We start from the raw sequence: 16,488 nt of genomic DNA on the forward strand, positions 1-16,488 counted from the left end.
TGGCCTGAAACTTTTTATATACACAAGCAGGACTTGAACTTGCAGTGATTCTCCTGCTTCAGATCCTGGCCTAAGAGCTGGCCAGTGTTGAGGACTAAAGACTCTCCAAACATGAGGCTAACTGGAAGCTATGCCAGCCACTGCTGAGAGCTTCCTAGGTCCACAATGCTGTAGCGTTAAGGCTGTGGGTGGATACTGAGGTCTGTGCGGGAACTCCAGCTTTACAGGACGTCACTTGCTGCTGTCCGCACCTGTTTACTGTGGCAACACAACTGCTGCCAAGCATTAAGGGAAACAAACTGCTGGGGCTTGGAACTCAGAACTTCTTGTCCACCCAGGATTTCTGTCCTGGTAGAGCACAAGGATTATAACTAATACACAGATATATAACACTATAATATATCAGTTATATAGCTGGCAGCAGTCAGCAGCTCCCCATCACTCTACCCCTGGGCAAGTTTGTAGTAGAATGCGTCTCGTGAGATCCTCCCTATGAGGAGCTTTCTCTGGCACTCTGAAAGGTTATTGTCAAGTTCTAGAGAGAGTATATACTTACAGAAAGGGTCATAGGTTGAGTCCCATAGGGTATGGCATTTCTCCAAGATCTGCATCTCATCTTTAGGTGGAAAGGGTAGCTGTCCTTCCTTATGTCATTTTTCTTTTCCTATTCTTTACATTTACCTATTGTTTAGTGTGTGTGTTGTGAACCACATGGTTGTGAGCCACCATGTGGTTGCTGGGAATTGAACTCATGACCTCTGGGAAAGCAGCCAGTGCTCTTAACCGCTGAGCCATCTCTCCAGCCCGACATTCTTTTTTTGTTTGTTTGTTTGTTTGTTTTTTGAGACAGGGTTTCTCTGTATAGCCTTGGCTGTCCTGGAACTCACTTTGTAGACCAGGCTGGCCTCGAACTCAGAAATCTGCCTGCCTCTGCCTCCCAAGTGCTGGGATCAAAGGCATGCACCACCACTGCCTGGCAGAGGACAACTTTCAAGAGCCAGTGCTTTTCTACCATGTGGGTACTGGGGATGGAACTCACATGGTTAGTGTCTGCTGAAAGCACTCTATCTGCTTAGCCATCTTCTTAGTCTATTCTCTCTCTCTCTCTCTCTCTCTCTCTCTCTCTCTCTCTCTCTTTCTCTCTTTCTCTCCCTCTCTCTCTGTCTCTATCTCTATCTCTCTGGCATTTTGCAAGAGGTTTTCCCTACATAGCTCAGGATGACTTCAAACTCAAGATCCTCCTGCCTCAGCCTCCCTAGTGTTTGGATTATTACTAGGTGTAAGCTATCACACCTAGCTTCATATTGCATTCTTTAGGAAAAGAAAATTCTTTGAAAACTTTGAGTAATAGCCTCAGTGTGGTGGTGATGTATACCTATAATCCCAGCACTCGGGATACAGAAGCAAGCAGATCTCTATGAGTTCGAGGCTAGCTTGTTCTACAGAGTGAGTTCCAGGAGAGCCAAGGCTACACAGAAGCCCTGTCTTTGAAGCAAGCAAGCAAGAAAAAAAAAAAAAAACAAAAAACAACAAAAAAAAACCAACAAAAAAAACCCCAAACCAACCAAACAAACAAAAATCCCAAAAAACCAAACCAAAACAAAAAAAACAAAGAAACCCAAACAAAACAAAACAAAACAAAACAAAAAAACACCAAAATTTTGAGTAGGGAGACGGATTAATCTCAATTTTCCCGTAAAGAACTTTCTTCCTCACCCAGACATGAAGTCCAGGTCTCACTAGAGAGCATGAGAGAGTGCAGAAGTCACCAGTACTCTGAGGGCAAAACATGTGCAGTTCCTCTGGAACTTGCCAGGGGACTTGAGGCTGAGAGGTGATAGCATGGTAACTGGCCGGACCATAGAACCCAGGATCTTTGACAGTGGAAACAGATAGAACATTTTCCCATTGAGCAGGATTTAGTGCTGGCTAACGTGGAACATTTTGTATGTGTGTGAACGCTTGGCCCTTGTATGGGACCTGCTGCCTCCCACACATTCTCACTGCCACACCTTCCCCACTCTGAGGACTGTCCGCTTAAACTGTGAGCCCTGACAAACCCTTCCTTAAGTCACACTGGTCAGGTATTTGTCACGGCAACAAGTAAGATAACAAATACATTGACTTTTCCTAGCCTCTGCCACTGAGGTGCCCTCAGCCCACGTTCTGTTTCTTTCTGAGTTGTTATTGACTGATAAGGCAGGCCCTGGCGTTAGCAGCCTTACCATATATTCATTCCAGGAAGTCCTTTCTAGAGATTTCCTGTATTGTAGTCCTCCTTGTTTTCTAGATTTATTGAGGTATAGTTTAGATTTTTTTCAAAGTTTATGCTTATGAGTGTGTTGTCTGTGTGATGCATATTAACCTTGGTGTTCATGGAGGGCATCAGATCCCCTGTAACTAAGGCTGTGGATGGTTGTGAACCACCATGTAGGTGCTTGGAGCCAAACCCAGGTCCCATGCAAGAACAAGTGCTCTTAACCAATGAGCCATCTTGCCAGTCAGTTGAGGTCTAGTTCAAATACAGTAAAATTCATCTGTCTTAAGTATAGAGTTAAAATTTCCTCAGCTTCAACTTTTTTTGTTGTTGTTGTTTTGTTTTTCCGAGACAGGGCTCCTGGCTGTCCTGGAATTCACTCTGTAGACTAGGCTGGCCTCGAACTCAGAAATCTGCCTGCCTCTGCCTCCCAAGTGCTGGGATTAAAGGTGTGTGCCACCACAGCCCGGCCAGCTTCAACTTTTTTTGTTAGCTTGAAGTGGGCCTTTGAGGTTTCTAGTACTGACACAGTGTGACTTTCTAGTCCTCACGTTTCGTCTGTTTATTTACTTCCTTTGGTGTGTGCGCCTGTACGTGGGTCTAGGTGTGCATGCTTGCATGTATGTATTTTAAAAACTAAACATACACAAATATAAAATACCTTGGGGAAAAAAATATATGTATATTCTCGTGTTTGCCGCTAGTGGGAGTAAGTTTCTTTTGTCCTTGCCGACAGACTACAGAAACTTTGAGCCGGAAGCAGAGGGTCGGAAGCCAAGGTCAGAGGGCACACACCTATAAACCAAGAGGAACCCTAGTGACCTCTTCCAGAGACTACTGGCACTGTTGCCAACTGCGCAGGCGCACGGAAGCCACGGGCGCGGTGGGCGGCGGCGAGAGGCGATTGGCTGAATGCCGAGGCTCCGCCTCTCAGTGCGTCAGAGACCCGGTCGGCGGGTTAGTCTGCAGGTTCGGGTCGTTCTGGCGCCGTTGGGTCCGGTGTGGTGCCAGGGGCTTGTCCGGCAGTCACGCTCGCTGGGAACGGAGGATTGTTGTCTGTGAGTCCGAGGGCGCGGGGGGTCGGGGGTCGGGGGCAACTCCGGCAGCTGTATCGTCCGGCTGGCCAGAAGCCAGGCCTGCTTCTCAGCCACGTCCCCGTCCCGCTAGCGTCCCGGCCGTGGAGGCGACGATTTGAAGGGACCCGAGTCTGGGGACTTGAAGGGACCCTGGTCTCGGCTCGACAGTAGGGCAAAGCTGGGCGAGCTGAAACGAGGGGGCTGCGCCATTGGCGGGGTCGTTTTTGGCGCGCTCTGGTGTTTGCTCTTCCTATTGGCTGGCGCACGCCGCGTTGGGCGGGGCTAGTGCGCCCGCGGAAGTTTGCTGTCGCGGAGTCGGGTTTGGCGTGTCCAGGGATTGCGCTGGGTATAGAACCCCCGGCCTGCTCCCCAACAGCAGCAAACGCTACTCCTGAGAAAAGGGCATTGAGTCCTGCGTCTGCCATCCCAATGGTGCCGCTGTAGGTGATAGTAGGTTCTCTGACACTGATTCTATGCTCATGCATGACTCACCAATGATACCAGGACCTTGGGCCACTGTCTGCATTATCCAAGTCTGGGCCTGGTGGTAGTGCTCAATCCTCCTGCCCAGAAGGTTGAGGAAAGAGGTACAGGAGTTCAAGGTTAGCTTTGCCTACTTAGCCATTTCAAAAGAAAAGAAGAAACACATCTAGGTTCCTGCGAATAGGTTTGCGATCAGGTTTTATCAAAGTGAAATAGAATAGGAAATAGAACACCACTTTGGCCGGGCTATAAGTTGTGTTTATTTGCATACATGCGTGAGTGCTAGGGCACAATGTAAATAATTAATTACACGTAAGTAAGAGTCGGGGGCTACAGTTTAAGCACCGTTTCCCCCAGCCTCCTTTTAAATACAACTTAGTCTTAAGTTTGCTGCGTAGCTGACAATAGCCCTGAATTCTTTTTCTGCTGCTTCCCAGCTGCTGGTATTACGGACTTCTGCCACTAGGTCTGGTTATACAGTACCAGGAACTGAGCTGAACCTTTGCATTGTATTCATCGAGCTACATCTTCATCGGAGCCAAAAGATCTTTTTTGTTTGTTTTTGTTTTTGTTTTTTTGTTTTGTTTTTTTGAGACAGGATCTTGGTTGTGTAGCCTAGGTCAGTCTCCAATTTGATAGGCTCCTATCTCCACCACGTTCCAGGATAGCAGTCAAGTAGCAGCAGGATAGCATGACAAGTAGGATGCTATTCTTTAGGGTCGACCTGAATGTGCCTAAGTGTCTGTTTTACTTTTCCTAGTGTCCCTTTCTCAGATCTTTTTCAGATCTCTGTAGTTTGTTCAGGACAGCATGTCATTGTAATAGTGGTTCTACCATAAAGTAGTAAGTTATTTGTGGTGTAAATAATTTAAAAAAAAAATCTAGATTTCAACTTCAGATATAAAGCATATTTAAATCACCTTTTTTCTTGTGCTTTGCCAGCTGAAAAATGAATCTCAGTATGAAGCAGAAACAGGAAGGAGCCCAAGAGAATGTGAAGGTATGCAATGGAGCCACTTAAATGTGCTTGATTAGGAGGTAAAGATTTGTTGTGTTGCCCAGGCTGGCCCTAAACCCCTGGGGCTCAGATGACTTCCTCCAGCTGCAGAGTAAACTGAGTGTACTCTTGTATATACTTTTAGGAAGAGGGTTTGCAGACCATCAGGTTGTTTTCTGAAAAGGTTAAGATTTAAGTATATGAGTAAAACTTGGAGTCTAGAAGTCTGCTACTGTAGAGCACTGCGTGTTTAGAGAAAGAATATAATAGTATTCATTCTGTGGGCCATCCTTTAGAAAGCTTATGTCTGTAAAGTGGAAATCTTGGAAGTGGTGTGTGCAAATGTATGACAGCAGCAGAGTTGGCCTCTGTTTGGAGACTTGATTAATCTGTAATCTACATTATATCTGAAATGTTGTTATAATATTTGCTCTCGTGGTAGCTGGCATTTGTCCCTCAGTTACATAGTGAGATAATAATCAACAATAGAAACTTTACCGTGGGAAAGGTGAACTTTGTCATGTGAAGTACAGTAACTTTCTCACGCTGGTGTGGTGTCATGTTCTTGCTAACCTTGTTTGAGTATTTACCATTGTTTGCTATCCCATGGTGGCAGTATAACTAGTGTTTTTTTTTTTTTCCCTAATAACATTTTCAAATCAGGAACTACATAGGGGTATTTACATATTATAAAGAAGGCAACTTTTTGTTTTTAAAATAATAGCTTGGGAATTTTAGAAGGTTATTTTGGAGGGGCTTGTTTTGAGGTAAAGTCTTACTAATAGCCTTGGCTGTCCTGAAATTCATAGAAATATCTCTGCCTTCTAAGTGACAGGTGTATGCCACCAAGTATGGCTTGTTTTTATTACTGTTGTTTATTTTTTGATGTAGGTTCTCAGTAAGTGGCCTGGTTAGTGTGGCACTCATTATGTAGACTGCTGGCTGGCCTTGAACTCAAGAGTGTCCACCTGCCTCTCAGCCTACCAAGTGCTGGGATTACAGGTTTGTTCTACCAGTCTGGGCCACAGTATTTTAATTTGCCTAAAGCACAGACATTTTATCAGTGTCCTAATGAATGGGCTTATAGCAAAACTGCTTCTATTGCCAGGGTCTACCATTACCCACACTGCACTTCCTTCCACCTACAGTTCTACCTACAGTTCCACCTACAGTGCCACCTACGATTCTATGTACAATGTGTTACTAAAAGTTACATTTCTGGTGTCGGGCATTGTGGTACACACCTTTAGTCCCAGCACTCAGAAGGTAGAAGCAGGTGGATCTCTGAGTTCAAGGCCAGCCTGGTCTGCATAGTGAGTTCCTGGACAGGCAGGCCTAGGTAGAGAGACCCTGTCTCCGCTAAATGAATGAAGTGGGATCTCTGGAATATATATGATAAAAAGGAGAAACTGACTTTTACAAGTTGCTCTCTGATCTCTACATGTGTGTATGAGCATACACACAAATTTAATAAAATATCTTAAATTATATTTCTGTATTAGTGTTTCTATTGCTGTGATAAGGCACCATGACCTGATGGTGATGGTACATGCCTTAATTGCAGTAGTTGGGAGGCAGATATAGGTGGATCTCTGAGTTAAAGCCAGACTCTGGTCTACAGAGTAAGTTCCAGGATAGCCCCAACTACACAGAGAACCCTGTCTCAGAAAAACCAAAACAACAACAATAAACACACCATGAGCAAAATCAAACAGGAGGAAAGAGTTTATTTCAGTTTCTGTGTCTCGAGTCACAGTCAAACACTTGAGAGGGCAGAACAGGAACTCAAGGCAAGGCCATACAGGAACTGGCTTCTCCCCTAATCCCTCACTTCTAATCCCTAGCCCCAGGGATAGCATTGGCAACAGCTGAGCCCTTCACATGGACAATCAATCAAGAAAATGCCCTCTCCTGCCTTGCCTATAGGCCACCATGATGAGAGCATTTCATCAGATGAGATTCCCTCTTCCCAGATATGTTCTGGGTTTTTTTGTTTGTTTGTTTGTTTGGTTTTTTGTTTGTTTGTTTTTTTAATTAACCAGCAGTGTTTTTTTTAACAAATGTCCATTACTGTTTGGGAATATTTATAGTTCTGAGATGAATCTTTTTTTATTAGAGAAAATATTTTGTGGTTTAACTTGCCTTTTCTCTCAGTGTTTACCTCTTATAAGTAGAGTGTTTGTAAATTCCCAATTTGGAAGATTTTTTTTTTAAAGAATTTTTTAGTCTTGTGTGTGTGTGTCTGTCATATAGTGTTTGAACTGTCAATACTACCATAGAAAGTATGTTATGTATGTTTTACCTAAGATAAGTTGACTGTGATTACAGTAAGACTATGTGTCAGAATGAGAAAAGTTATATGTGTATCTGGTTTGGATCTTAGAGCCCAAAGAAATTAAGGATTTCTTCAAATTTTATTATAATCTTGGGAGATAAGTCTGCTGGTTGATTAAGCCACTATCTTGCTTGGATACAGCATTGTAAGATTATATATATAGCAGGCCAAATCTTGTGTTCTTAGTGATTTTTTTTTTCAAATCCTAGTAAGACTAAGTCTAACTCTATAAAAACTCAGAAAGTAATCTTACAGCAGTAACCAGATAATGAATCATCTTGACTTTTAGAACAGTCCTGTCCCAAGGAGAACGCTGAAGATGATTCAGCCTTCTGCAGATGGATCTCTTGTTGGCAGAGAAAATGAGGTATGTGTACAGGACCAGGATGGATGGCTGGGTGGCAGATGGCCAGTCTGCATTAGACATTCCCCAGACTTTCTTAAAAACGAATCTTTTCTTTATTGTAGCTAAGCTGTAGTTTAATTCTAACCAAAATAGTTGCTGTAAATAAAATTTCTAAAATAATATACATTCTGGTAATGTTTTAAACAATCACATTTATGGATTGAAGCAGTAGCTCTGTGAAAGCATACTACTCTTCCAGAAGACCTGAGTTCAGCTCCCAGTGGGGAACTCACAACTGCCTGTGACTCTTCCTTAAAGGGATGGGATACCCTCTTCTGGCCAAGAACTTCACACAAATGTATAAACTCACGCATAGATATAAAAATGTAATATAAAATCTAAAAAAATACAGCTATTTTGTGTCTGCACATAGCCATGTGGGTATGCCTGTGTGTGCATAGACTTTAAAGCACATAAGTGCCACAGTCCACAACTGGAGTCAGAGGAGCTCTTAGGACTCTGCTTCTTTCACTGTATGGATCCCCTGGATCGAATACAGGTTGTCAGTCTTGGTTGCAAGTGCCATCTGTTACCTGATGAGCTAACTCAACAGCCCTATTTTGGTAGTTTAGAATTGTATAACTTAAAAAAAAAAAAAAAAAGGATTCTTAACTATACAAATAAATAATATAGCTTTTTTTGTTCACCAAATCTAAGCAAATATGTGTTTTTATTACAGTTGCCAAAAGGCTTGTCCAAAAGGAAGCTTTGGGATGACCAGTTAACATCTAAGACTTCAAGCTGTGGTCCAGAAGCTAATGAAAATAAAGATGTAGGAGGCCTCACCCAGGAAGCATTTGATCTTATGATTAGAGGTATGCAAAAAGAACATAGCTATGTCAGCCAATCCTGGCTATTTACTTTGAGAGAAAAGATCTGAGTGGATGGTTTTCAGCTGACATTCATTCTAAAGCCAAGAAAAAAGCCAGGTTCAAAACTAAGTGTTTTAGTTAGGAGAGACGACAGAGGTTCTGGTTAGTCAACAAAATGATGGACTGGGTATTAGGACTATCTTGTACTGCACTGGTACAATTAGGAATAATTATGCTCTAGCTGTATTTTGAGAGAAAAGTTTTATTTTAACAGGAAGGGTGATATGTAGGAGGAGCTAAGGGGGAAGGAGTACCGAGAGGAAAAGACAGAGTAAGGAGAGGAGAAGATGGAGAGAAGCTGGGTGATGAGAGAGAGAAAGAGAAAGGGGGGGGGGGCATGTAGGCAGATGTTCATGTGTTTCCACCAGTCAAAGATGGTTGGTATATCTAGGTTGGGTATTGGGTTACACTTCTGATTGAGCAGTACCAAACTTATAGAGCCTTTGATTAACATTTTTTAAAAAATTGTATAAAAGCAAAAAGGAAAAGGGCATGGGATAGGGGTTTTCTAGGGAGGGGAAATGGGGAAAGGGGATGGCATCTGAAATGTAAATAAAATATAAAATAAAATAAAATAAAGAACATAGCTATATCTTAAAAGGTTAAATGATGATGAAGGGTTTATACTATTTGGTGGGGTTACTGTTTGATAATTAAAAATTTTGTGTTGTAAATATGAAAATTCTCTAAGTTTGGACACACGGGTCCATTTGTTTGGCAAGATCCCAATGTGGGTGAAATATTAAAAGAACAGGACAGTGACTGAGTTGGCATGTCAGAGTAAATTGCGTTGGGATCTTCAAGACCCAGAAATGGGCTTTTCAGAAAAGTGTTAATGGAGAATGGATTTGAATATTCCAAGAGAACACTAAGTAATGGGACCAGTGGAAACATCTGGGAAAGGGGTGAAGGTGAATGAGAAATAGACCTTCCTTCCTCTTTCTCTCTCTCTCTCTCTCTCTCTCTCTCTCTCTCTCTTGTTCTTTTTTCTTTCTTCCTTTTTTATTTTATTTTATTTATTTTTTTTTTTTTAATATTTTTCTTGAGACAGGGTTTCTTTGTAGTCCTGGCTATTCTGGACCTCTAAGAAAAAGGCTGGCTTCCAAATGAGAGATCCACCTGCCTCTGCTCCTGATATCAAAGTGCTGATATCAAAGGCGTGTGCCACCACTGCTAGCCCAAACACTTTTAATAAGTTTAATAAGTGGTAGTTTTTAATGGAGGAGTAGTGGAAATCAGAAGAGGAAACTGATGATGTTTTAGAAACATTGTAGTTGGACTTTTTTTTTTTTTTTTTTTTTTTTTTTGTGAGACAGTGAGACATACTGCAGCCCAGACTGTCCTAGAACTCAGTGTGTAGTCCCAGTCTTGCTTCCACCTCTCCTGGGACAATCTTTTTTTTTTTTTTTTTTTTTTTTTTTTTTTTTTTTTGGTTTTTTTCGAGACAGGGTTTCTCTGTGTAGTCCTGGCTGTCCTGGAACTCACTCTGTAGACCAGGCTGGCCTCGAACTCAGAAATCTGCCTGCCTCTGCCTCCCAAGTGCTGGGATTAAAGGCGTGCGCCACCACCGCCCAACTCCTGGGACAATCTTGAGCTGCCACACATGGGTCATTGGTGAGACTTTTTTTTCCTCTGTGTTGGTTAGAGGTCATGAGAAATTTAAGCACAGGTTTGCTCAAGGTAACAGGAACTGGTAGGTTTGATCTGAGTTGCTCCACGTGTTACAAGGAAGTTTAGAAGCAGAAAGTACTTCAGTTGGGCAAAATTAGAAATGGGCAACTAGCTAGATCCACAGCAGCTTTGTTGTGGGGCAGCATAAGAAACAGGACGTGTAATATTTGTTCCTGGGTAGGTTAGGATCAGTCACGGGCTAGCTCCATACTCAGCAAAAACATGACTGCCACAGTCATCGGTGATCATGCACTGTCCTAGAATTGAAAGTACCAGCATATTTCTAACTTTAGAATTTCAGTGGGATTATCAGAATTAAAGGACTTCCATAGAGTGCCTGAGTTTGGTCGAACCTGTTGGTAGTGCATTGGTGTACTCTTGAAAAGAAAGACCTTGTGTATATTTTAGAAGAGAGTAAATAGGAGGCAGGTTCCTTACAGGGTGAATGGAAAAACCAAGTGTGGAATGGAGAAGGGAAGGATGAACTCTGTTCCAGTTCAAGGATTGGACGCTCTGATTACATCGTGAGAAAATAAAAATTAGATTGGGAGTTTTCAATAGAAATGAAATTACTGCTTTTTTTTTTTAATGGCTTAAGGTTGTCTTTATTTTTATTTATTTATTTATTTGGGTTTTTTTTTTTTTTTGAGTTTTGTATTAAAAATTTTTTTTTTAATTAGATATTTTATTTACACTTCAGATGGCATCCCCTATCCCCATTCTGCCCCCATATTTGGTTTTTTCGAGACAGAGTTTCTCTGTGTAGTCCTGGCTGTCCTGGAACTCAACTCTGTAGACCAGGCTGGCCTCAAACTCAGAAATCTGCCTGCCTCTGCCTCCCAAGTGCTGGGATTAAAGGCGTGCACCACCACACCTACCTAGGTCTTTTTTTTTTTTTTTAAACAAGGCCTTGTGTTCAGTCTAGGTATACTCTGCCACAACCAGGCTTATAGCACTGATTTTTACATACAACACTAATTTTTTTTTTCCCAGAAAACCCATCTTCTCAGTATTGGAAAGAAGTGGCAGAACAACGGAGGAGCGCTCTCTATGAAGCACTTAAAGAGAATGAGAAAGTAAGCATTGTTTCACACATCAGCGTAGTGAAGCTACCATAGACTAGCTTGAATGTTGGTCTAAGGGAAGTTTGGCTGTGTGGGTAAAATGAGTCAGGCTATGTTACTGCATGGGAGGCTCAAGATCAGAGCAGTTCTATGGAATACTGAAATTCTGTTCTTATACAGCTTCATAAAGAAATTGAACAAAAGGACAGTGAAATTGCCCGACTGAGAAAGGAGAATAAAGACTTGGCAGAAGTAGCTGAACACGTACAGTACATGGCAGAGGTAATCGAGGTAGGTCATCCCACAGTCACGGGTTCAGCTATTGGCCATGTTGCCATCAGTGAGTGTTCAGCCTTGTGATGGGATTCCCAATCACTGCTGAGGTTTGGATAGAGCGGTTATTTATCCTCTAGGGTTTCCTTTTCCTTACCTGTAAACTGGGAGTGAAATGCCCCCACGTGGGAAAGATAGAAAAAGTTACTCTATTGCACAATTGACATGTTTCTAGGTTTTATTCTTTTTATAAGCATGATATCAGCTATCATTTATAAAGTAGTAGTATCATTTATAAAGGCTTTGTGGCTTCATCTGACTTTTTAAATTTGGGAAGTAGCTGATTGTTTCTCAGAATCAGCCTGACTTCTGTGACTTTACCAGGCTTGTCTTGACCCACATTTTCAGTTTTCTTGTATGTGCAAATCACATTCATCTTACCAATGGGAATAAAGATTTTCAAGTCAAATCTTCTGACATTAAATGCTTCCTTAATATTTTAGAATCATGACAGTGTTTGTTTTTAACCGTTTTTAAGTATGTGTAAGTATGTGCAGAGAGTCTAGCCTGGAGCTGGAGGTAGTGACACCTGGCATGGCTGCTGGGAAAACTGGTCCTTGGATGGAGCACTGCATGCTCTAACCACTGAGTCATCTCTCCAGCCCCGCATGACAGTCTTTGAAGTACTGAACTAGCCCCCTGTGGCTTTAAAAGTCCAGTTCCCCAGTAAGAACACACAGTTCTGTGGGTTCCCAGAGAAGTACTTTTTTTTTTTTTTTTTTTGGCTTTTTGAGACAGGGTTTCTCTGTATAGCTCTGGCTGTCCTGGAACTCACTCTGTAGACCAGGCTAGCCTCGAACTCAAAAATCCACCTGCCTCTGCCTCCAAGTGCTGGGATTAAAGGCGTGCACCACCACTGCCTGGTGGCGAAGTACCATTTTAAGTCGTGCTTTGGGAGAAGCTCAGTCAGTGCTTTAAAAGAACCAGCAAATTCCCGTGAATTTTGCTGAAATATGGTATAGCACCTGTATATAGACTTCCATGTACTGTAAGTGAATAACAGGCAGATTGTGGCTTAAGTATGATGAGCAGTAACAGATTTCAGTTTTGAGGTCTTGACAATAAATTATTGGTTTATTCCTTAAAAGAGGCTGAGTAATGAACCTTTGGGTAACTTTGAATCACCGGATAGTCAAGAATTTGATTCTGAAGAAGAAACTGTTGAGTATGCAGAGCTGGAAGACTCAGAAACTGGGACGTGTGCTGAAGAGACTGTGTCTTCCTCCACGGATGCCGAGCCATGTACATGAGGTGTGAGGCGCACCTCTAGCCTTGCCCTTTGGTATAGCTCTTGGTAAATTAACGACACGATGGAAGTGCTGGAATCCAGGTTTGAATCCTGGGGCTATTACTACATTAAAATACAGATAGCATGTATTTTTAACTTGTTTTATGTAAATAGCATTTTCGTTTTTGTCAGTGTCAGATGTGAATTGTGTATATTAAATAAACTTCAATTTCCTATTGAACATTGTATGTCATGGAGAATTAAGTGCATCTGTTTCTAAGTATTTTATTGTTTTGCTGTCATAGAGTTGGGAAGTGAACTTACTGCTCTTGTCTGGGCTGAGATGGCTGAGTATCTGTTGATCTAACCTCAGGATCTCTGAGTACTGTTGATTTTCATGCTAGCAAATTCTTAGTAATGTGAAGCACCTACTTTTCTAAAGCTTCCCCACATGACTTTGATTAGGGATGTAGAGGCTTGCTTAACTCACATGATCATAATAATTTTGAATGTTCAAATGATTAGGTAGTGGGTGAGAGGGATAGTTTTCAAAAGCAAGGTGATGTGCAGTAGAAGCACAGTGAGAAACACCAGGGAGCTGGAAGTCTGGAAATAGACACTCATGTGACTCAGAGGAGTGAGGAAGAGAAGAGAACACTGTTAGGACAGCGTGCAGCAATGGGGGTGACATTATGCTCTGATGGGCTTGGAGGAGTGGTTCTGGGAGTTGATGACAGCACTGTCTACCTTTACCTTTATTATGTCTTATTGTGTATGTGGAGTCGGTTCTTCCACCTTCTTGGTCCTAGAGAAGGGTTGCTAGGCTTAGCAGCAAGAGTCTACCTATTGAGCAATGTTGCCAGCCCTAATATTGACCTTTAAAGGATTATTTTAGGTGTGTTTCCTTATAGAACTTTAATTTTCCTACCTCCAATATTGAGGTAAAGTCTGTCTTAGTATTACTGTGAGGAAAAAAGACTACTGTGTGTGAAGTAAATGCTTAAAAAATGAAGCTATTATTGGACTGGGAATGTAACGCAGCCAAGCCCTTGCTTTGCATGCACAAAGCACTGATTTAACCCCATCCATGGAAACCTGCAAGGCAGCATGCTCATCCATTCATGCAGTTTGAATCATTCGTTTGGCTTGTGGCAGTATATCACCCAGTGAACCTCTTAACTCCACCTACTACATGTGACCCATGGGAATGATACCTAGCTAAGGATAGTAGGGTTGAGTGTGTACTAGCTATAGCATAGGGCAGAGGAGTCAGCATGTAGCTTGGTGGTTATAGTGATGGGATTTGTGCTGTCTGAGACTAGAGAGAAGCCAGGTGAGCTTGATGCCTCTGCAAAAGTTTGTAGCAGTAGAAACACTTGAAAAAAAACATTTTTATTTTTTTGAGTTTGAGCTGGGGAGAGTATCCTGTGGTTAAGAGCAGTTGCTGCTTTTACAGAGGACCTGGATTCAGTTCCCAGTCACCTACCTAGTAGCTCGTAAATGCCTGTTACTCCAGGGATCCAGTGTCTTCCAAAGCCACCAGGCTGTCACACACAAACATACATACAAGCAAGAGGAATTGGGGTTTTTTTGGCCATTTGTGTATGGGTCACACACATGTGCCCTTAGACATGTGTGTAGGTCAGAGGAAAATTCATGGGAGTTGCTTCTCTTCAACTATATGATTCCAGAGACTGAACTCCACTCAGAGGTTTGGGGGCAGGTGCCTTTACCTGCTGAGCCATCATTGCACCTGTGCTGAAAGCACTTATTTATTTATATTGAAACTAGATGCTTCTCTCATACAATACATCCCAACCAATTTCCCCTCTCTCCTAGCTTTTCCCCCACCTTCCTTCCCCACCAGATCCACTCTCCTCTGTTTTCTTTTCAGGCAAGAGCAGGCCTCCAAAAGAAAATAGCCAAACAGAACAAACAAAATAAAATAAGACAAGGTGGACAACCTCATTTTGAGGCTGGACAAGGCCCAATAGGAAAAGAATCAGAGACATATCCACTTCTGTTATTAGGACTCATAAAATACCCGAATATCCCAATTCCTGCAGTCTAACTTTAATTTTTTTAAACCTTATTTTTAATGATGATTCTTAAATGTTTAATTTTTTTTTTTTTTTTTTTTTTGAGTCCATTACCCACCAGAGGTTGTGGAAAAGAAGTTATGGGGGAATGGACCTGCTTAAAATCTTTTTGGACTAACTGTAGTCTGTGTTGTCTGGAAACTGGCAGTTTAGTTTATGGTTAACAGTGGCAGCTCAATCTACTTGTAAACACTTTTCTGGTACATCTGTACTCTAGTTTGGTAGAGTCAGGATAACAGCAGCAGTGGCATGATTTAGCAGAGACAGGTCTGAGCCTTGGCCCTAGTCTACAGGAGGGACCAGGTTCAACAGGAATGCCAGGAAAAGTTCTTGGCTGTGCCTCTCAGCAAAGCGAAGATCAGCAAAGATGTGAGGCCGTTAAGTGTGGACTAGCTAGCTCTATAAGCCAACTTCAGCCCCAGCCACTGTCTGTCTAGTCCTATTTATATCCCTCTGTGATGGTTTGTATATGCTTGGCCCAGGGAGTGGCATGATTAGAAGCTATGGCCCTGTTGGAGTAGGTGTGTCACTATGAGTGTGGGTTATAAGATTCTCATCCTAACTGCCTGGAAGTCAGTCTTCCACTATCAGCCTTCAGATGAAGATGTAGAACTCTCAGCTCTGTCTGCACCACGACTGCCTAGATGCTGCCATGCTCTCACCTTGATGATAATGGACTGAACCTCCCTGAACCTGTAAGCCAGGCCCAATTAAGTGTTGTTCTTTGTAAGACTTGCCTTGGTCCTAGTGTCTGCTTACAGCAGTAAATCCCTAACTAAGACACCCTTTAATCATGTGTCCTCTCTGGGTCTTGTCTCAGTACATGTGTCTGTCTTAGCCGACATTACTCTGTCAATCAGCCCAAGTCTGCAAAAAGCCATAGAAGCTTCCGCACACCACCAAAAGTTTTTGGTGCATTTCTCTCTATGGAGTCTTGACAAATGGCTCACAACTATGCAGTGTAAGTCTGACTAATACATGTGTGTCCTTAGAGAAGACTCATCACATTCCTTTCATATGTTTGCATTAGCAGAACATCTTTTCTCTTGTGTCCTTCTTGGGTCTGCTTTAGTTTTTTTAGTCATCTGTGTTCACTTCAGGAAAGCACTCCTTGTGTTTGCACCAGCAAAATACTATTCAACACAACTGACTCTCCAAAGAGTTTCCACTTCAGAGGTTCATTGAAAACACATTTTAAAAATCCATACCCCTTGGCCGGGCGGTGGTGGTGCACGCCTTTAATCCCAGCACTTGGGTGGCAGAGGCAGGCGGATCTGAGTTCGAGGCCAGTCTGGTCTACAGAGTGAGAGTGAGTTCCAGGTCAGCCAAGGCTATACAGAGAAACCTTGCCTCGAAAAACCAAAAAAAAAAAAAAAAAAAAAAAATCCATACCCTTCCTGTCCATGCAAGTCCCAGGAATTAGCTCCTAAATATGGTCCTAGTACTCAGGTCTATGAGTTGCTTCTGGGAAAACCCAACTCCTGAAGAGATTATTTAAGAAGGAATAACAAGGGAAAACAAGGACTTGAAAACTGGCCCTCCAGTTTGACCTTCAAGACTTAGCATGGCAGTGTGGCAAGACTTCACCTTGTGTTTTAGCTCCTTCAACTTGAGAGGTACCTTTTGACCATGGTGCCTTACAGCCGCCCATTTGTAGAGAAAACATT

General features: G+C 42.4%; 1 protein-coding gene across 2 annotated transcripts; it reads left to right on the plus strand.

Moving 5' to 3' along the window:
* The first annotated feature begins 3,138 nt into the window (after nt 1-3,138).
* Nucleotides 3,139-12,963, plus strand: Gmnn (geminin DNA replication inhibitor). Of its 2 annotated transcripts, none has more exons than XM_034510555.2 (7): nt 3,139-3,315; nt 4,759-4,816; nt 7,438-7,515; nt 8,234-8,369; nt 11,091-11,173; nt 11,342-11,452; nt 12,583-12,963. In XM_034510555.2, exons 2-7 carry the CDS (start codon nt 4,766-4,768, stop codon nt 12,742-12,744), a joined length of 621 nt encoding a protein of 206 aa, XP_034366446.1. In that variant the 5' UTR covers nt 3,139-3,315; nt 4,759-4,765; the 3' UTR covers nt 12,745-12,963. The 2 variants fall into 2 exon arrangements, with proteins under 2 accessions (XP_034366446.1, XP_034366445.1); XM_034510554.2 differs by lacking the exon at nt 3,139-3,315 and adding an exon at nt 3,636-3,773.
* The last annotated feature ends 3,525 nt before the right edge of the window (nt 12,964-16,488 follow it).

Source organism: Arvicanthis niloticus, chromosome 8 (assembly GCF_011762505.2).
Source record: "Arvicanthis niloticus isolate mArvNil1 chromosome 8, mArvNil1.pat.X, whole genome shotgun sequence".
In the NCBI taxonomy this organism is placed as follows: Eukaryota; Metazoa; Chordata; class Mammalia; order Rodentia; family Muridae; genus Arvicanthis; species Arvicanthis niloticus.